Here is a 22988-nt window from a genome sequence, read left to right as displayed (position 1 = left end):
CCTAGTTAAAAAAAAAAGAGTCAAAACACAGTTTGCCGCTTGAAGATGTGCAGATTGCCACCTGAAGACACTGCTAAGTTGTCATGAGCTTCCTATGACTAGTTGTATTTGAATTCTTGTAAATACAAAGTGTAAGCACTGATGTCAAATAACAAGTAGTCTAATTGAAGATGTCTGGGTATGTGAGAGGGGGGTAAGTTTGTGCATATCCGAGTATCTGAGAAGGGTAAGTTTGAGCGTTGAAGTCTTTCATTCACTATGGCAAGTCATGGATTGCTTTAGCTTCTCCCAGTAGGCCCTTTTCTCGCTTTCCCCCTTCTCAATTTCTTCACTTCAAGACTGCTGCGCGTCACAGATAAAACACATATACAGAACTGATATTCTCCTCTCTGTATCTATGGAAATAACCATGGCAACCGATCAGAGGCACCACACAAAATGGTGAATCTTTCTCTGAATTCAACATGCTTGAAAAATTCCAAACTTAACCCCAAAAATTTGGTGTAGCGTTTTGTTGGCTTAGATTTTGCAAACATTACCGGGAAATCTGTTAGCCTTTCCTGCTTCAACTCCAGACCACAGGTCTATGGTCAGAATCAAAGTTATCACACAGGAAATGTGGGGCCAGCCCCCTTCACTTAAACTGCAGGTTGTGAGCAACAGGTAGATGCAAGATATAGCTTCAGTCAAAGGAGTTGAAGCTTAATTCAATGTCCAGCAGTTCAAACTATGCATAAGTCTTACCTTACTAACTTAAGACTTGTCGCAAACTTCCTTTTTCCGGTTTGAAGTTATTTATCTGTTTTTTATCTCTCCCTCCCTCTTCTACTAACACACATGCACTACACCACTTTTATAACAAGACACTATATGAATGTTCTTCAGTTGACTTTTTAGTTGTGTTTACAGTGCATGGAGGACAGGTCAATGAGTTCTGTCCAACACTGGTGGTAGGTGTCACAAAAAATGTCCGGACATTTTTAACAGTACCACATCAATAATAAGGATAATTCTGGTCATGATAATCGTGATGTTAAACTTTTATAGAGTTGGGTTACATCTGTAAATGCCATGCTTTTGGTCTTTGCAGTGCTTCAGAACATACTCCCGTAGAGTTCATCTCCCTTTGACTACAATCATCAGAGATGGTTCAACATGCAACAGTCTACCCAACCAACCTTCCCTTTTCATGTATTTCAAGAGCAGAAATGAGAACATTTAAAGGCTGATTACATCCACACCATACTTTAACAAGTGCGGAAATACTATAGCATTTTATTTTTCTTCATGCATTACTCTGTGCTAAATATAGTCAGGTTCAGTCAGTGTAACATGCTAGTGGCTCACCAACACCTCTATTTCTATTTCTTCAAGCGATGCACTGACACTCTGAACTTCGGAAAGCATTCTACTTCACATGGGGATTCACAACAATTTCAATTACGTACACTTCAGATTTGTCAGTCTTCCCTGTCACCTAATGTACACGCATCAGAGGCAGCATTTTAGACTGTAATGAAATGAGTTCTCTAAGCACGACAGGATCAGTCCCCGGGTTTGTAGGCTACAAAGAATCTTAATTTCCCATGGTGCACAGCCTACACCATTTTGAAATACAGTTCAGCATTGTTCAACAGGTAAATCTTGTCTTTCAATCTGGCAGTCTATTTGATATGGCTGTCATTTACCATTTTCACTGCAATATTAAATGCTTGGCATGCTATAATTTCCATTAGGCTTGAATCTTAACACTTGAGACTTCACTTATGATTTGATTTGTATACAAATGGACACATTTGAGCGTAAAAATGTGCTTACTGCAATCTCATAGCTTTGACTGGATATAAAAATGAATTAGCGTCTAGGAGATTTGGGAGATGGGCATGAAAAAACAGGATTCTCCGGAGGAAAATGAGAGGGTTGGCAGGTATGTCACATATCTCTCTTAGGGGGAAAAAATAGCCTACATTGTTCAGTATGCAGCCTCCACAGACAAGAATGTTAGACATCACTCCCAGCGGACAAGCTTGTCCTGCCTTTAATTTATCTATGCAGCATAATCCCCTTTTGAAACCCTTTTTGGGGTGAATTGGAAAGGCCCCGCATTCAGAAAGATGTGGCGGGGGAGGTGGGGGTGAGGGGTGGGGGCTGGCTGGCTGTAATAATCACAAGAGCTTGACTGTCTGTGGATTACCATGGGAGAGAAAATCCTTTCATCTCAGCGTGGAGCAGAGCTCGGCAGTTCAGAGACACATGGCTATGGCCAAAGCCCTCTCCCTGCCAAAGGCACCTCCAAGACACATCTCTGTTAGGCCACTTTCTTGAAAAATCACTGCCTCTGTACTTGTGTTAAGTGGATAACAATCAATTGCTAGTACATAAAACCTAATTTTCAGTTAGCCAGGGGGAGTGGGGAATGTTTAGGTATTTTTATTTTTATCTGTTGTGGGATTAGCTAGCTTATTCGAGCTGTGGCAAGCGCCAGCCAGAGGCCCCACAACAGATGGCTTTCGAGAGGTCATCCTTGAGATAAGGATGCCTTTTAACACCCTCTGACAGGTTCCATGTAGTAGGTTGTATAGCAAATGTGCAAAACAGGTAGCTTAACTGCAAGACTAAATATTAACTCATTCACACACCAAAAGATACATACTGTATAAAGTTAGAATTAAAAAGCTTTAACCAAGGTGTTCTAAACAAATACACAACGATGACTGCCCATTTCACAGAAATATCAATTGTCCAATTTCCTCTGCATCTTAAATCAACACTTGCCATTTCACTTCATTCATGCTTTCAAGACCAACTGTATTTATTGTATCACTTTTCTATCACAAACACGAGCGTAAAATAAGTTATAATCTACAGCTGCTTGGGGTGCAATGAGTCATCAATTTCCAAGATGCATCTATTATGATTCCTCCAACTGGAAACACCCTGAACTTGAAGGAGTGGGCTAAGTCACCAACATATTTAGCTATCTATAGTATGCAAACATGGGTGCAGAAGTTATTTACTGTAAAAATGTCTGTAAAAAGTTGAATTGAAAAGCTCCATGACATGGGCCCGATAACATGATGTGATAACCCTAATGGGCTCACTGCAGTAAAGAGCTCACTAAGCACATGGACTGAGAAAGAATGATTAATATTACAGCCCTGGTCAATGTTCCACCCTTTAAAAAGGGCTTAGAGAGTGCGGAGAGCCACGGCCAGACACAGGGCGGGTAAAAATGCTGAGGTCATAACCTTGAGGGAGAATGTAAATGCATGCGTTTTTACAAGCACAAACCGCATAGCACTCTGACAGGGAAACTGCACTGAGCACGTAACTGAAGCGTTCCGTTCATGTCGCAATCTGCTGCAACAATTACCTTCCACTTATAATCGCTGGAAGTAGCTACGCCAGACGTGACAGCAGCGCGTTCATTCGAAAAATAACAGACCAGTCTTCTAAAATCTTTTTTTTTTTTTTACACATTACGAACGGAACGCTTAAGTTATGTGCCCGGTGTAGCACCCTGTGACTGTCAAAGTGTAGTATCTTTAAGTCATGGATTCAAAATTCAGTTTTAACGTTTAATAGCAGCTAGGCAATGCAGTGTGGGCTTAACGCTGATGAGGTGTACTTGGCTTAACTACATTAATTTCAGAAATGTAAAGTGCACTTTTTACTAGGAAAGGATCAAGCACAATGACTGGAGGAAGCAACAACAACAAACACATGGGCCAATAATTGTGACATCATTAGAATAGTAGGTGACCTTGCTGTTTTTGCTAAAAGCCATAACAATGGCAGGGTCAAACAAAAGACAAGCAAGCAAAGAAACAAAAAAACGACTGGATGGGCGCAACACCCAGTCATTTTTAGATGTGCCATTCAAGAATACCCCTTAAGCTTCTTAAAGGAATCTTCTCTGTGACATAAATCTCATTAAGGCAAGTCAACCCACAAAGCCACAGTGGAAGGCTGTTAAACTTGTCAGTTGACTTAGAAAGCGCAATGATAAACATTTCAATAAGGCAATGGAAAACAAACAAATTGCTGCATCCAGAGATGTAGCCCTCATCGCGCAAAGTACCTGACAATGCGGTTTCACTGAATGTGATCAATAAAAGCACATTCAGGCAACAGTAATGTAACAGAAAATGATGCTATAGAGCACTCAATACCACTGATTAAGATTAGAATTGGCTACAGTGACTGAGAGGAAGTAGAACTGAAGCGGTTGCTTAAAAAGGTAAAAACTATACTCATATCATCTCCAACATCTTCCTGAACCCTTCAATACATCTTGATCAATCCGTGTTGGATTCCAGGAAGGAGAGCATAGGAAGTAGGCTATGATGATCAACACACTGGCAACACATTAATGGCAGAGACTTTATAAATGGCAGGCACTGTCATATTGACACACCTGTCAACACACCACTTCATCCAAAGCAGAGGTTGCAAGGATGAGATTGATTACTCAGAATTATTAGATAACAGGCATTCGAGACGACATTGATCTTAACGCAACCTTAAGAATGACAAAGTTACACTGCATCACTGTGAATCCACTGATGTTTCAAGCCTGAAATAAGGCTCAGTAGACAGAGTGGGTCTTTAAGACATCATGCAGTGATAGCAAACATCTGTCTGTTAAAACTGACGGATGTTTCATCTAAATTGTACATTACTCTGCTGGTCATTCATCAACTGCCTGTTTCTTTCTGTTACTGTGCATTCCAAAATGTCTGTGAACAGAAATATAGCCCATTCCCAAGTCTGATTATTTTTGTACTTCGAAATTAGCTGGCAGTTGATCTGAAGCACCCATCACCTTTCTGAAATTCGGAATTAAGTGTCCTTATTGCATATCAATAGTTCTAACCACACATGCTATGAAGAGTCTCTCAAGCAGGTCCAAATTTAATACAGGAGGGGGAAAAAAACAGAAGCCTCTTCAAAGTCTCACGACTAGCTGATAATAATTCGGCAGCACATCGGCTCAACCCAAGCAGAATATAATTAACCTAGGCAAATATGATGGGTTCATTTAAAGTGGGACACCAAAGAAATGCGAGTTGATCTCAATATGCGACTGGATAATGGCTTGCAGTCAGGCAGCCAACAGAAAACATCTAAAAATGTCCTACAGCACAAACTAGGCTTCATCGGTACATTACAGCTGGCAGCTCAGACTGTGGAACCACCTGAACACTAAAGAAAACACATTTCAGCCTATTCACAGCTGGCAGCATTTTCATCAAATATTTATCATATTCCATCATGGTAATGTCATTAATTTAGATAGGCGTAAAAGCCAGTGTTCACTTTATGCCTGTTTTCTGTAATTAGGCTTTAGCCTCAATGATTCCCACCATTTTTGATGCACATCAGTGCATCATTGAGCTGTTTGATGCAATCACCAACTGTCCTAGTCTCTCAGTAAGGTTTTAAGGAAAAGGGCTGATGATTCTAGAACAGTAGTTCAATTTCATGCCATACAGTAGTTCCATTTCACGCCATACCCAAATGTACCACACATTGTGCATGACCTTCCACTTCAATCCTTTAAAAAGGTAAAAAAAAAAAAAAAAAAAACTGCCCCACCACTTCCAATAACTCAAAGCAACACCACATTCTGAAATGAACATCAGGCTCACTATGAGCACTATTGGTCCATTGAATGGGGATGGTGGGGACCGGATTCCCTCTTTCTTAGAAGCTATGCTCTTCATGTAAACAATCATTCCACTGTATTTGCACTAAAAAGGTACCCTCAAAATCCAGAGGGTATTCTCGCGAGAGCACAATTTGATTTTCCTAAGCGAGTCACTCTGGCAATCAGTAATGATGCTCACTATCCATGCCCTTGCAGCCGAGCTGCACCAATTACATGATATGAGTGTATCTGATATAGACAGGCCAGAGGCAGGCTAAACAGATGTCAGTAAACACTGGTTGTAGTGTGATCCAATTGCGTCGAAGTCCGGAATCAGACAGCAAACATTGCTCTAAGTGTTATCCAATTGCTTGCAGTGATATTTTCAAATGTATGCTTGGTGCCGTCCCTGAGAACGGGCCATTTTCATTACTCAGATTTCTAGATCTGGGTCTGGATTCCCAGGCTAACTTCAAGGAGTAATCATGTCAAAACATGGTTATGAGTCATTGCAATAAAACAAGTGAAACAGGAATGCGCAGGATGGCACAGTGAACAGGAAAGTGTTGCTTGAGAAGATTACACCAGCCAAAAGAAGCCAATCAAATAGCCCAGTAAAGGCTGTGTCAGATTTATTCACTCAAACTACCTCACTGCCGTAACGAAGTGCCATTTGCAGCCTAGCTGATATATGGAGATGCAAACATGATTACGGTCTCTTTCCATGTTTACTTTCACCGGATGGATAGACAGAAACGCAACAAAAAACCCTCTTACTCACACTACTGGCTTTATCTACCCAAGCTGAATTCAAGCGGAATGCCCCTTACGATTTGTAAAACATTTCAGAGAGTGAGCTAACTTTTGGGGTTTTTTTGACATCCAAAACATTTATGCGATACCTTCTTTCTCCGTGGCTGTGTATTTCATTAAAAACCTTAAAAAGACTATTTTTCTGCTATTATGTGCATTCTCTCTGACAACTAAAGAAGTAAGCAGCGCACTAAGGACCCTGCCAGTGTAGCCTACTAAGTCAAAAGGTGTGAAATACTGGAAATTGAGCACCCTAAATGGCTGCCATCTTGGCTAGAAGGGGAGGGATCACAAATCTCTTTTTCAACAAAGGTTAAATGGCATTGCGTTAACACTGTGATTGTCATTTCTTTAGAATGCACAACAGTTATATTCTTTTTAAGATAACACTATCCCACTGAATTTCATGCACTATGCAAATTGTACGTAGTGGACTCGACAATGTACTACACTGATAGATAGGGCTACACTTACTGAGAATCTGGAACAAGACTCGCGTTCACTGAAGCAGAGCTCATTTGGCTACAAAGTCAGATACAGAAGGCGTCAAATTCTAGCAAACCAGTCAACTTGAACATATACAAATGGTGTCGTTCACGTTGCCATTTAATTGCTGAGAAGAACCGAGAGGCCATAGGTTACACTGATTTTAGAACAGCTAAGGGGTGTTGTTAGGCACAACGAGCTAGCAGGGTGCCTCAAAGGCGCCGCCTTAACTGTTCTAAAATCAGTGTAACCTATGGAATCCAGTGACTCTTTGCTTTTGTAAAACGGTAACTACATATCTGTCAAAATTGCGTGAAATAGAGGAACAGCAACGAGAAATGTAACAATTTATTCATAGATAATCATTCTTCCGCCAAGAAATATGTTTCCTCTATTTGAATGGTTGCCAAGCAACGACGAGATGCAGCTACTTTAACTTTTGTATAAAGCTGTGGCAGCATAGTAACATATAAGGAAATACAGCTAACGTGTATGTTTGTGCTGGATTTTACAACGGCACCAAAGCGTGATTCAGCCAATAGTCAAAGACCGGAACTACCCATTTCAAGATTAGGCAAATCAATTATCAATGGGTGTCCATTTAATTGCAATTATAGCATGATCTTGGACATATTTAGATTTCTTCAAAATGACAACTGTGAAATGTATGGTAGGCATAGTATGTAGTCCACAGTAACCACTGCTACTAATACATGGAAACACATCATACATTTTCTTTTTCCACATTAAATGGTTGAGTTCACAATCAAAACAAGAGATGCAATCAAGATAAACATTTTAAGACACCAAATCATGCCTTATCTAAACTGGAACATCTATTCCTAATTTCACATTGCCTTTACAATGCCATTTTTACAATGCCAATCACTTTGGCTACACTTCTGAAAGCCTGAGGCTGTAGCCAAATCAAGCAAGGGAACACACACACACAGAGACAAATAATGTAAGTTTCCATAAATAGCAGACATTCGAGGAGGAAGAAGCCATGTTGTCGGCCCCTCCCTACTGCAAGGGTTTTTGTTCTGGTAATCACACCACATGCCTCAAGGATCCAACAACTCTGCAGCCACTGCTCCATTAATGGAAACACTCTTTCAGCCACACTCCCTTCTCCTCCTCCCCTCTACCCCTTCTGCCATTCCACCAGCTCAATGCAGCTGTGGGAGCCGTGACAAAACTATTCAGTGTGTAGGAGGTTAAAGACTTCATCCATTCATACTGCTGTCTTGCCTCCCTCCTTCCTCCTTCATTTAGCTACCCCCAGTCAGTCCTTTCCTTCTCCTACCAGTGAAGTGCCCTCTTCTCCTCCTACAGTGAGGCAGTCTTCCCCACATAGCTTAGCCAGAATAGACTCATGGTTTATTATTAGAAGACTGCCTGACTCCACATTCATCCTGCCCACGTTTAGAGAGAGAGAGGGAGAGGCACTGCAAAAAAGAGAGAGGGATAGAGTGAAGGAGAGAGAAAGAGAAAGACTGCACCAACTTAAAGGCATTCACAAAATCTTGGCCCCCCATTTTGCTCATCAATCCATCTTATGTTTGTTTATTCCCCCTCCGTTTTGCCCTCTAGCTTTCTTTCTACTCACGCATCGAGAGGCGAAACGAGGCACGTTGGAAATTTGCTGGCTGACAATGGAAGACAGCTGCTCTCACTGCTCAAGTCTTTCATGAGCCGAATTAGCAGCGCAGGCTCGCCACTCTCTCCCTTCCCCCATGTTCCCTGCCTGCTGCATGCTGAGCCAGACAAACACTCTCTCGCCCTCACTCTCCCTCTCTCGCTCGCTTGCTCGCTCTCCCTCCCTCCCTCCCTCCCTCCCTTTCCCTCTCTCGCTCTCACACAAACACAGGCAAGGAGCTAAGAGACAGCAAAGGGAGGGGAGAAACCAGGCATGAAAGGGCTTTGTTTCCCTGCTCTGCAATCACTTTAACATGCCGAGCCAAGATGTTCTGCGATCTTGTACATTTTTTCCCCTCCTACCAGTTCTTTCTATGCTTGTGAGACATTGGAGTTTGGACCATACACCACTTCCTATGCTTATCTGTGTAAAAATCCTTGGTATAGAACATTTTCTGCCTTTGCTAGTATTGTCAGAACACTGTGAATGTCCTTTGTTTTCTTAGCCGAGTCTTTGGTTCACTTCAGGGGATAATAAACAAGTAAGGCATAAAACCACCAACACGTACGATACACACTTAGTGGAAAGGCCATTTCCCCAACCCCACCCTCTTCAAGAGAAACACTAGGCTAATACAGAAACTGAAAAGGCATTTCTTTGAAAACAAAACACTGCTATTCATTCAGAAGCCTCTGTAATGTTATTTCCAAAGGGGATTACTCAGATCCAGAAGCCTTACTCTCATCTGAGTTCTCTATTCATAGGCAAAACGATCAAACTACTTTATCTGATCTATATTAGGCGACTGAACTTGAGAACTCCTGGTATTTCCCCACACTCTGAAGAGGAAAAATAACTTGAAAGCTCTCAACAGAGAGGAAGGATCTCACAAATCAAGAGACAGCAGCAGGTAAATGGGACAGATGAGACTCCCCAGGCCAGATGAGGATAGGAAACTGATATTAAAAAATCTAGTCAGTCAGTCATAGGCCCAGGGCCAAACGTTCCAGGAACATGGTGACTTGGAAGTCTCACAGCATGCCCCATTCAATGGCCTCAGTCAGGCAGTCTGGAACTGCTCCTCCCCGAACCGACCACGCTCTGCCATGTGAGTGGGGGATGGGGAATCTGTTTTAGAGATCTAAGCCGTAATCTGCATCCCTGTAGCCATTCCCTGAATAGGGCTGCCGGGGATGGAGTCAGTGTTCTCTCATTCCCTTTATGCACGGCAACAATGTGGTGACACTGAACACCCTGAGACACACAAAATAGGCAAGAGCTACGGGGCCCTTTGACATTATCGAGGCGGCTGTACAAAAACTGGTTATGGGTGATGAATCTTCACAGAATTCCCCTCCGCTTAAGAGGGTGCAGCAGTGAGACCATTTGATGAGCTAACCCGTGAGTTCTTAACACAGCTGCATCAGTCTTTCCGAAAACAAGTCCATGACAGTTTATTTTTCCCTGGGACTGATTTGTTTGAAATTCATATTACATTTATTTCTGGCTACTACTACCACAATCCCTTCCATTTTCGTCTATTTTAGCTAAGTTATGATTTATAACATTAAGATATTACACATTATATTTATATAATATAAGCATTTGGGAAAATAAAAAAAATATTCAGAACTGGACTTGGAATGATTTGCAGATGTGCAATGTTTATCCTCATTGGCACTTGACGTGACAAATCAATAATCCAAATCTGTCAAGGAAAATACTGTCTAATCCAATGTGAAGTCAAATATTTGCTTTGTAACCCTGATCCTTTGCATATAGACAGTAAAAACAATGATTCATATTTGAGTTTTGGCTAATGTTAACATCGTAATCCAATGGGCATAGATTAATGTCTTTTCCAGGAAACCTCAAACAAAAATCTTTCCATACATGGTGACATGAAATAGCCTCAAATAGTCAATCCTTTTCATTGAACACTTTACCCTCTCAAGGTTACCGAATTAGAGAGTAAGAGAGAGAGTAATGTTCAGATGTTCATATGGGTTGTTTGCTTTGGCATAGCGATATTCCTAGAAGATCGAAATCCTCTTTTGAGGCATAGAGCAGCACAAGCATAAAGAGAACACATTTTTCAGTGCACCAGGAGTGAAATCTCCCCAAAGACCTTGTCACCATGATAACCAAATCAATACACTGGCAGGCCTATTGTGTGGGTTGAGAGGGGAGAAACATCAACTATGAAACTGAAGAGGGAAAAATAAAGTGTGACCTCTACATACTGAAAACAAACATTTTCCCCTTTTCTTCACAAAACTCCACTGCCCATCATCAGCTCTCTGTCCAATTAGCTTTTCCCAGCTTCTTTTGACAGAGACAGGGGGCTAACAGCATACTGGCGTACTAAACAATTTACTGGAGAACATGCAGCTCTGCGAGAAGCGAACTCTTCAGACAGGCGGAGACTACCCAATGCACAACACGGCCTCAGCCTTGAGACTCACAAAGCCACGGTCTGCCTTGATGTCTTCCTCATACGTTCAACCAACAAGAGCTGAACAAGTACACAGACACAAAGCAGACCAAGAGCTCAGGCTCTCAAGTTGCACGCTGGCGCTTTGAAAACAGAAACTCTTTGAAAAAAGGCAGTACAGTACCTGGTTGAACAAGGCTGAACAAAACCAGAACTGGCAGTCAATTCCCATGAGTAAAGGGTATTGACTTAGCCTTCATGAATAAGGCATCCAGGATTATTCACAAACATGGTATGCGTCACGTAATGGGTGACTGCCCGTGAAACATTTGCCTGTCCACAGAGGCACTATGCTATTTAGAAAATAAGGGGCCACACATAACATAATTTGGACAACAACAACAAAAAAAAACATTACAAACCAATTTAATCTCATGCTCCAATTTAGGAAGCACAAACCTACATTTTATGACACTGTACAGAGTACAATTAGGCTGGTAGTGCAACTCCAGGGCCATGGCAACATGTCTGAGTGCTATGGCTTCCTCGCAGGATTTAGTAACTTAACATTCCAGCGAAGATATTTGAGGCTTAGGAGAGAGGAAGAAATGCAGAGCTCCGCTGGCCTCCACACCATGTGTGTGGTCACATACAAAAGCTATGCAGTGAACCCCATGCCATGCTGCTATTCAGCTTTGAGCAGCACCGTCTGCCTCTTAGCCCCAGTCATAGATACTCTCCTTAACACTTGGGAAAAAAAGGACTGTTAATGGGGTTAGCCTACCTGCCAGACAAATCACAGGCGAGAAAACAACTACGCCTCTCTCGTGAGGAAAGGCTACACATTCCACACCCTTTCACCACTAAGACAGGGTTCTATTTGCAGTCACTCAAAAAAAGCAAAACTAACTCATATCTGCTGCCCTCACTTGTTCAAATAAAATTGTAGGGTAGCAGACCAAATTTATGATTTATTTTTTTTCATTTGTGTGTTTGCATAGTTCGCTGAAAATCATCTTTATGAAGGTATGGATTTGATTAAAATGTTTAATTATGATTGCTAATAAACAGGAGGAAGAACAAATAAAATAGCAAATCCCAGGATTAAAAACAAAGCCATTTTGGCACAGAATAGATGATCAGTATCCAAAAACCCAATGGATGCAGTGAACTAAAACAAATGAGTGAACGTCCTAGTGAATGTCTGTCCATGAACTACACAGCAAAGGGTTTAATGAAGAGAAAGAATGATTGTGCTTCATTGTGGTCATTTAAAAACAAATATAAATCCATGTGGCGTAATACAAACTTACAATTCTGGATAAGTCCAGGTAAAATTCCCACATTTGGCTGGAAGTTCTGAACTCTTTGTTGGGATTTCCTTCCCCCCTCTGAGCTATCCAGGGAGACATAAAAAGCTTCCCGTCCCATGGAGCTGTGGGTTAAGGCAATCTAACAACCGCTTTCCAGCCCAACCCCCCAGTCTACCGTGACAGTAGGGAAAGCAGTTAGGGCAAGCCAAAACCCTTCCCCCACTACAAAGCTGTGTTGGGACTATTAGGAAACACTGTGACTGTCAAAACAGCTTTCATTCTGGACTCCTTTAAATCAATAGCAGGACAAAAAGATGGGCCATAGCACAACTCTGAAAAGAATATGGCCGTTTCTAGTTTGAAATTGCCAAAGGTGGTAAACAGAACAAACATCCCCATATGTCACAAAGCCTTTTCAGTCTGCACAATCAAATACCTCTTCAGTGCTCACAATCCACCAAACAAATGCTAAAAGCAGAGAAGAAAAAGCATCTTACCTTCTCATTTTTCACCTTCTTCAGAGCTCGGCAGTCACTACTGTCCATTTCCTCTGGCTCAGTTTTAATAGCCAGTGGGGGTACAATCCCTACAGGCTCCAAGGTGCTATTCCCATGTTCTTCAGCCTCTGTTGAGTCCGCTGTACTCTGGGTATTCTCAAAGGAGGCATTACGGGTACCTCCAAGTGCTTGAGCTTGAGGTGCCACTTCCCTCTCAATGGCAACCACCGCCACGGGTCCTCCCAGGACCTCCTTCTCCTTCTTGCTTTTCCCACTCGACCCATCCTTGTCCTTCTTGGTGTTGGGTACATTTCGAGAGGCTTTTGCGCCTTTCTCGACACCCTTGCTGGGCGTAGAATTTCCAGTGCCTCCTGCACTCGCTGCGGTGCCAGTAGCCTCTGCTTGAGGTCGGCTCTGGGACTCTTTCTTGGCTCCATCTCCAGTGGGAGCCTTGCTATTGTCTTTAGAGTTTTTGCTGCGTTTTGATTTAGATTTACTTTCCTTTCCCTGAGGGGCAGGCACTGGGCTCACAAATTTGATGTTGTCTGGCAAAGCTGCAACGGCACTGGGGGGCGCCGCCATGCCGCCGCCCTCCTTGGTGCCAGACATTTCAAGTTTGTCTTTCTCTAGGTCCGCGTCGAGGTCAATAATCAGATTTCCAACGCCGATATCCCACTCATCACCGCTGTCGTAAGTGTCCACCGCATTCGAGTCCACACCTTTCCCGCCTGCAGTGCCACCACTTAGGGACATTTTAGTGCCACCAGCCCAGGAAAGTCACACTGAGGTCTGAGTACTCAGACCACTGGATGCGGGAAAGGGGTTTCAGTCGCCTCAAGGTCCTGATATCAATTTCCCAGCTACCCACATCTTGCCCTGAGGGATGTGAGAGAGGAGGAAAATAAGTTATGATGTGTACTTTAACAATCAAAAACATCCTTTGAGTGAGCACATCAGTGTGTTCAAGAAAACAGCTTTGGGATAGTACCCTAAATCTACAATTAACTTAAATAATATATCACAATGACATAGGACCATTAGGAAAAGTGGAGGGGTTTAACGGAGTTAAAAGCTTTTAGCTCAGCAATTTAAAAAAAAAAAAAAAAAAACGCACAGACACAATATTTACATGAAATATTTTTTGCATAAACCATTGTGTCAGATAGGACTACATGGTGGTGGTTTGAAACGTACATGACTTTGGAATTGGTTACCGCTAAACTGTTAAAATAAGTGTGAAGCAGATCTCCATAGCCTGACCCTAACTATAGTTGTATGTAAGACTGCAACATTTCAGTGTAAAACAAAATAATCCTCATACAAGGTATATTTGCTATTGCTTTCTACTTGAACATACATCTTTACCATAACATTTATCAAGATCCCAAAAACAATGTTCTCACAATCATAGCACATTGTGTGAAGCAATGTTCCTCGATTACTTTTTCATATTCTATAACTATGTAATGAAATGTTTAACTTGCATCAAAGAATTCAACAAACCATAACATCATAATAAGAACAGAGAAGACACATGGAGTAAGGATGTAGATTGTTTTGGTATTTGATATAGCACAAAAATGAATCAACACTCTGGCTGCAACACCAAAGTAGGTCAGATAAGATTTTCAATCTACAGCAGGCCACTTACAAGGTAGGCCTTCATTTTCACCACAAACAAACACATCAAGAAGCCTACATAGCAGACAAACACCAGTTGTTGACTTGTTGGCAATGGCATGCCACCGAGATATGACAATAGGGTTTAATTATGTTATGTCCTTAGCCCTTCACTGCAAAGACTACAGCAGGCTGCAGACAACACAATATCAGCCAATTCATCCTTGTTCTAAAGGCACCTAACTCACTCCAGGCCTATGTTGATATTTGATTCACTTCAATAAAGCAACATAGCATGCATTACGAGCCAGCACAGAACTAAGCAATGACATCACTAAGTAATAAACAATTAAAATTATTGGCCACTAATTTAGTCATCAACTTCAGGAGACACTGTTGATTATTCATTTAATGTCTAACGGAGATTGCTTTGCACTCCATTCCACATCACAGTAATATGCTACATTGCCTTTGTTTCATATGTCACTTACATGAATGATTCCTGTTGCTTATAAACAGAAGCCTTCCCATTTAATCAGAAAGGTTGTGGATTTATCTGGATTAACAATGTCTCTTTCTTCCAATTTCTTTCATGTCGTCCTAGGCATTGAAAAAACTGTCAATGAATGTTTGGTTCTTAAAAATGACTCATACTGGTGTCCATGTCGCCTAATATCACCATGCACACCAAACCAGGAAGATATTTGATTCACGTCAAAGACCTTCGGATAAAAGAGACATCTTGCTGTGGTATGCAAATTGTGGTCGACACTTGTTCAGGTCACTTCAATCTACACTTCCGGTTTCTACACTCGTTAAAGTCAATCATGCTGTGGAGTGTGGAGAAGGTTAAAAGACAGGTTGCAACATTTTTGTCAGAGGTTTTGTGGATGCACTGTGCAGGAGAGCCAAAGCTTTTCTCCAGGAAAGGAGGTTATAATTCATATCTCTAAAAAGCTCAGACCTACAAGCTGCCCGTGACATGCAACAGTGTAATGTGATCATGAGGTTAGTTATGACCTGATCCAGTCTCCCAATAGTATTTGGATGCATTTGGATGTTAATTAAGTATGCTCAGCATGACACCCACCGGCCTAGTGGTTTCTTTATCGATGCATGAATGGGCACTGTTCTTTTATCATCATTTATTTATTGATCTATTTTTTTGTTATACTGCATCGACAACATCAATCAACTCATCCCTTGAGTTTATAAAGATATACTTTATAGATTACATCCTTATCCTTCAAATACATAGGACACAAGCAGACCAAGTTAAAGATACTTACTGCTGCAATTTTGTCACCATCTTTTACCATTTACTGTACTCTAAATGTGATGCTCTGTTTCTCGTCATAGTCAATAATCTATTTCACTAGCGAGATAACAAGTAACTATGATGCCGACTGACGGAAATGACACTGCCGATGGTTGTAGAAGAAAGTAGGTGGAGGAGAAAAAGGGAAAAACAGCATTATTAGATCCAGTCATCACACTAACTACCGGACTTGCCTTGCCTTGCCTGGGGAATAACTAATGACTAGACTGCACTCCGCTTCTTGGCAACAGGCAGGCAAGCTGAACAGTCAACGAGCGCAACCCTTTAACAGATGCTGATGCCGTCCAGCAAGCAAGCAAGCCAACAGAGGTCCATCAGTGTCAATGGTGCTGCGCACACCACACCGATTTAGGCCACAAACACAATGACCGGCCAACATTTTCAGATGTCCAACGGTCAGCTTGGTGTGGGCTTAAGGTCTTTGATCACACAAATGTCAGTGCAGCTTCAATGGAAATCCAATGAGTTCTATTAAGTTCTACACTGAGTAAAGTTCACATCAGAAACATATTGTATTGGTCTATTTCAACAGTTTTTATCGCTTATTGTCGCCCAAACACCTGAATTTGCTTGCAACATAGTTGTTAGCATAGGGCACACAGGAGCAGCGACTAGTTCATAGTAAAGGACAAAATTAACTAGATTGGCCCTCACAGACAAAACTCTGCCAAGCGCTTCAGATCTTTAAGAGATCCTATTACAAGGTTACGCTTTCACCATCCAATTGTCATTAAACTATCCTACTCGACACACAACATGTAAACGTGCTTCCCTTATATCTCACAAAATGAGTAAAGTTCACAGGGATATGAATTTCTGCAGGAACTTGAAAAGGAGTCTTGACCAACTTATGGAGTCCTCTGTCTGTGGTTCAGCCCAGTTCTCATTTATTATGTGGGTCATTCTGTGTCAAATCATATAAAGTTGTTGCTGCACAGTCTCAGATTTTCTTCAAACCTTGTCTTTAAATGGGTCCCAAAACCAAGGCCTGTCAAACATTCCGTTGAAATTCCATGTCTTTATATTTTTTGCAGCTGTTGATATTTACTTAGTATTACAGCTTAAAAACAAAATATCTGGGAAGCAATGTTTGGGAATGAACAGTTTGGAATAGTATTATTTATAACCTGCCCAAACTTTGTAGGGCAGAAGACAATCATGCTCTCAGAATGACTTAACCAATAAAAACTTGTATGGCATGCTCACTGATTTGGAAAAAGTGTGAAAAGTGTGACATGTAACTTTGTTTATTTTTGTGCACGTCTGGTATCATCATTATTTTTCTATACATTATTTTAGTAATGTTGTTCTAATATTGTAGTTCTCTACATGCAACTAGCATGAAAATCTTAAGGATGAAACAAAAATACAGTGTAATTAAATTGTATCATCTATATATTACTAGTGCAGTACCCGTGCAAACAATGTTTTCCAAGAAACTTGTTGCCCAATGACGTTGATGCAGGTAGATCATGTTAGATTGGTGATGATGTAGAATCAGGCCTGTGCAGTTAGTAGAGCTTTTTACTCTCTTTGCAAAGTAAAAAAAGTGAAGGGGAAAGGCGTTTGAGTTGCAGCTAATGGCAATATTAGACACATTACATAGGCCTACCCGTGCGTTTTTGCTGTTGTTGGGAAATGATAGCCTAAAGCTAACCGCATGACCATGGCCAATGCCAGTTCTATGAACTCGGAAGTGATGTTTGAATGAATGTTATGCCCTTAGCCGATATCCAGATACAGTCAAGAGCGGCTGTTTTAAATGCAAATTTTAACAGAATGCTACCGACGTGTGTGTCGGCATATTGTTGCAAGATCAGCAATCTGATCAGGCAACAGAAGCGCTAGGCAACCGCGGTTGTTGATGAGTAGCCTATGCAATGTTACGTGACTTTAACAGCCTGCCTGCATGTTTATCCAACATGAACAATCTTGAAACGGTCCGTTGTTTACGTGAGACATCGTAATTTCCATGAATGGCAACACGTGAGTTTGTCAGCGAAATGGGCTTTTTTGTTTCTATGCTGGAGTAAGTGAGAGTGAGGGGGAGTGGCTAGTGCGGAGAGCGGTAGAATTGTGGGATTGCGGTAGAGTTGTATTTCGCTTAATTTAACGATATCTTTGTCATTTGTTGTCCAAAAACGACCAAACTTCGCAATGCCCTCACACATGTCATTAGCAATACCTGTGTCAAATATTAAGTCAGTCGGATGAGCGGTTCGAGAGTTATGCGAGTAACACACAGACAGACAGAGTGACACACAGACAGACGTTCCTTGCATTAATAGATATGTAGTAATTCACATGTCTTGTCTCTCACAGTTTGTCCGATTGATTTCAAAATGTGGCAGGTGTCTTGCTATGGGCACGAGTAAGTGGAGTGCCAAGTTTGATGTTGTCTTAATTAATGCAAAAGATATTGTTACAAATATCGGTAAAAGAAGCCTACATTGGCTTTCTCTGCTTTACTGTACCCCTCTCACAGCACAGTACTGCTAGTCTGATTGATCTCAAACTTGACAAGTGTCTTACTCGTACAGCACTTACTCGTGCCTGTAGTAAGTTTGACGTTGTTGGATGAGTAATGCAGAAGATATTGTTAAATATATCGGTGAAAGAAGCACACATTGGCTTTCTCCTTTGCTGTAGCCACTCCCCCTCTCACACGGCACATGATCAGAGACAGAGGTAAGCAGAGTTTTGGCAGCACTGAATCAGGGCACAGCACGAGTCAAGATGCAAGATACTTGGATGATTATCATGTCTGACATCAACAATGAAGACTCCCTGTATGCGGTTTGCTTGCATGAAATGATTCCGCGGATTTTGGAACAGCACGTCGATAAACATGGGTATGCATGCAGTGGCTATTCAAAATTAAGTAAAAATGATAAATGATGCAATAAACTGACACTTCAGGCTACTGTGGACTTGAGACTTTCAATAAACAAACAACAATTCCAACTGCAAGGTCCCAAACTGAAACGAGCGATAGGCTAATGATCCCACATTTAACAATGTTTCAGAATGCCACACAGCTAGACGAGTGGCAGATAGAGCAACATGTAATTTATGCTACTAAAGACGTCTTTCTACAAAATGGTTTGTCTTTGATATAATTAAGTTATTCGATAGGCTAAACATATTACATATTACATCAAAGCTTTAGGCTTATGTCATTTCGATCAGCTACAGACAAGTGGCAGACAGAGCGTGATCTTGCTTACAGGCTTCAGGGAATTGTTGAGTCACATTGTTGCAAATGTCATACAATGATGCATCATTCCACAAAATGGTTTGCCTTCTCTATCAGGAAGTTATTCAATAAGCTTTACAATAAACATATAGCCTTAACTCAAAACAGCTATTAGGCTTATACCATTTTGACCGGTAAAAACGGCACATGCATTGCAGCCATGCTTACATTCTGTTGATAATACATTAATTATAGGGTAATATATCAATGTATTATTCAGTATTAATTATTGAATGCCTAGCTGGAATTATGTTTTTCGGTACCATCCTATATTTAAAGCAGACGTATGCAGGCACGTAGGTGGGTACGGGTTTTCTACAGGAATAGCATGTTCGAACGGACACTTTATTCATATTGATTATAATTAAAAACAGCAATTCATGTTCATCTGTGGTTCCCCAATGGTGGAACAATCTGCCAAGCTCCATTAGAGCAGGGGTGTCCCTCTCTTCAAGGAACTCTTGAAGGCACAACTCTTCCAAGAATACCTCATCTCCTAGCGCTTCTGACCTCCACACATACCTAATATGCACTTACCACACCCATCCCCCTCCTCTCTCCTCCCACTCCCCTTCCCTCTCTTGTCTTCTCTATCTCTTATCTCTATGCAGGTTCTCCTAGGTTCCTTAAGCACTAGTATTGTTACTAGTAAATGTTATTCCAACACAGTAGTTTAAAAGTTTGAACATTATAAACGATATACCTTTCAGCCATTCCCATATAGATTGTAAGTGTTCCTACAACCTACACCACATATCATTTTAGTCATATGAAAATTATATATATAAAAAAATGCCACACCTTGTTTTCCCCTGTTGTAGATACTTCCAACATTGGCATAACATTAAATGTATATTTTATACAGTACTGCATTTGCAGACAAAACATTGACTGATGTGGGTCCAAAACATTGACTTTACAAGAACCTAAATATCACACCGCTTTGCACTTTGCTCCAAATCAAGGGCAAAACAAAATCAGCGGTCGTTCAGCTCAAAGCTGTGATGTCCCAGTCATGCGTTGCACATGTCTGCCTGCCATCCTACAAAGTATGGGTAAGATAAGAATAATAAGCTGGATTCTGTCTGACTCGACACTGAATGACCCATCGGTATCCCCCTGCAATTGGGACAAAAAAGCCCTTGAGTGTAGTTCCAAAAGGTGAGAAACTTCATAAAAGGACATGGAAATAACTGCTGTCCCTTACAAATTGCATCACTCAGCCTAAGGCAAATGTACAAAAGAAAAAGTCGCGCACTTAAGCTTAAATGTGAAGAGAGACAATTAAATATTTCAACCCTTGCATTGAAATCGGATGAGTGGGCGCAGAGAATTGCATGCTAGACTATGTTTCAAGCTTCATACACAGGACATAAAAAGAACACCTCTCAACTCATATCAATAAAATAAAATAAAAAATAATAATACAGCGTAAAAGATTCTAAAGTTGAACTGATCAGTAATGCATGTGCATAAAGAGGGAAGGGCAGAACAAAGCAAAGCTGTGAGGGCATTCAAGATGAGGACCATGATGAAGACAAACACACACACACACATACATACACACACAAACACACACACACAAAGAAATGGTATGCAACACTTATTCAAATTGGACCACATTTTAACTGTATAAAAAAATGGTAATAAGTACAGAATGTATACAATGTGCTGTTATATACTAAAATTCAAATAGGTCAAACTATTTATTAATATCCAATGAGTATTCCAGAAGTTATCGTGAGTGGCAATATCTCAGCGATCTCCACTTGGACTGTTTTCTACTAGGAATCACTTCGTATTTTGCATTAAGTTGCCGAACAAGAAGGTTTCATTCATTTAAAGCTAGAGAGCAGCAGAGAAGTTGCATTTGATAATTAAAGAGAGAGAAAATTGAGCATTTTTTGTTGCGATGTGCTATGTGTGTTGTTTCAATGAAATTGACCCTTCCAAAGCCACAAGCCAATCGTGGCTTAGCAACCTGTAACTAGGCAAGGGAAGCTTGGCCAGCTTTCAAGATTTTGCCATGCTAAGCTATGGAGACAGACATTGGCAAATTGCGTGATATTTCCATAACCGCGAGATACGCTTCACGATGACAGCAAAATGTTAACAGACATTCAACAAGACGTATAGCCTGTCAACAATCTATCTAAAATAACACATTTTGAAGTACCAATCATGATATGTTGTCAAATATTGAAGCTATGGGAATTACATGGCTTAAACTGTATGTTTCTTTCGTCCCCCGCCTGCCTCATTCGTACTGGCCAAGAGGGACGAAACAACGTGTGACATTCGACTTCTGCTCAAATAACTCATGCACGGTTTTGTTCAGGGCTGAACATGCACCTGTATTTGACAGAGGAAAGATGTAGTTTGCTAGACAAAATATTAGCTTTCAGTGTGGTACGATGCCTTTGTAAACAACGTTTCATCAAAAAGTCCTGGTTCTTCTCCTATATAATAGACGGGCAGGGTGAGAAAGCTTGACAGTCCTAGCAACAGTAACTATAGAGGGCAGGACTTCTGGAAGGGTCAATTGTGCAGCAAGTGACATTGGCAAAAAAAATGTAGATTTAAGGAGAGCATGGGTGGTTATGGAAAGCGAGTCGTTTTCTTTTGTGGTAAAATTGTGATGAGAAGTACGCTTCTGTAGCCAACAGGGAGTAAAGAGCAATAAAGCTGCAATGGTGCTTAACTTCATCTTCTGTCTCATTACTTATAAGTGGGAACAATCATGTTTTGGACTTCTTTTGTACATAGAGAAATACACTCAACTCAGAGAATTTAGGCCTACATGTTGTTTGGTCATGGTAGCAGCTATTTTTGTTGGTAGACACTAGGGCTTTGACTACGAACTTCGTTATTCGAATATAATTCGAATTTTTGAAAAATATATGATATTCGAACGAATTTTAGGCAGCTCTTAATATTCGAACCTGTTATGAGCATAATTTTTTTGTACATGTGTTTGCATGCAAACGTTGTTTTCAGATTCAGCAGCTTTCTCACATCTGGTAAAGTCGTGAATCATGAGCTCATTAGCAAAGGCTAGTCATCTGGGCTCCTGTAGGTGATGTTAGCGAGTGGTTTTTGACTAGCCTATTCAGTTTCCCCACGTGTGTGTAAGTTTCAAGGTAAGCTAATAGTAACTTCCTCATTGGGACAGGCCCCTTTAAGTCTTGGAGTTGGAAGACATTGGTATTGAGATGGTCAGTCAACTTGAATGCAAGAGTTTTAATCTGTGCAGCATACTAATCATGCTAACCGGATAATTTAGCTTGTTGTCTTCTATGCGTCATTGCTTTCACGATTGTGAATGTTTAGGATTTATGTCGAGGGACGGGTGTCCATTGAGCGCGCACGAGGGAGGACGAGAGAAAGGGGGCCATGGAGAATGAGTTTAGGCTAGCCTACTTAAATACTGTTTGGTAAAGTTGTATGCATAGTGCCTCCACCCGAGCAGCGTTATGTCGGTGCAATCAAGCTTCAAGGGGTCTTGTTTTCATGGAGACAGACGCGGTGTGCACGGAGTGGGCTGTGTACGCGCGCGCGCGTGTGTGTGTGAGAGAGAGAGACACAGACAAATGAGTGATAGAGAGACGGAGGGAGAGCAGGGAAAGGAAATTCAGCTTAATGAATGCTGCGTGTTTTTCAATAGCGTAGCCTAAAAATAATGGTCAAAATATTATTAACAAATATTCGAATACATTCGAAGTTTGATATTAATAAACAAACGAACTTCGAATATGATTTTTGGCCAAAAGTCAAAGCCCTAGTAGACACGTCTAGCCTGGCAAGCCAAACTATACAGAAATGTGTAGTCTGGAGTCGGACCATTCACAGACCTGAAGCCTGTGAGTGGGATGAACCGGTGTCTTTCAAACTGCCTCTGCACGTAATAGGTCAGCATTTGTGACCAATCGTAGCCGGTCGGC

The 22988-nt window shown here is 41.2% G+C and overlaps 1 protein-coding gene across 1 annotated transcript in view; it reads right to left on the bottom strand.

Annotated features, from left to right (window-relative positions):
• LOC134095238 (zinc finger protein 609-like) overlaps positions 1 to 22988 on the bottom strand; it is an 80441-nt gene that overhangs the window by 31989 nt on the left and 25464 nt on the right. Inside the window, exon 2 of the mRNA XM_062548677.1 lies at positions 12833 to 13708. Coding sequence (XP_062404661.1) covers positions 12833 to 13585 — 753 coding nt within the window. The 5' untranslated portion in view covers positions 13586 to 13708. The remainder of the gene's footprint in view (positions 1 to 12832; positions 13709 to 22988) is intronic.

The sequence above is a fragment of the Sardina pilchardus genome, chromosome 11 (assembly GCF_963854185.1).
Source record: "Sardina pilchardus chromosome 11, fSarPil1.1, whole genome shotgun sequence".
Taxonomy (NCBI): domain Eukaryota; kingdom Metazoa; phylum Chordata; class Actinopteri; order Clupeiformes; family Clupeidae; genus Sardina; species Sardina pilchardus.
Note: the sequence above shows the minus strand (reverse complement) of the source record. Positions and strands in the feature narration are given on the sequence as shown.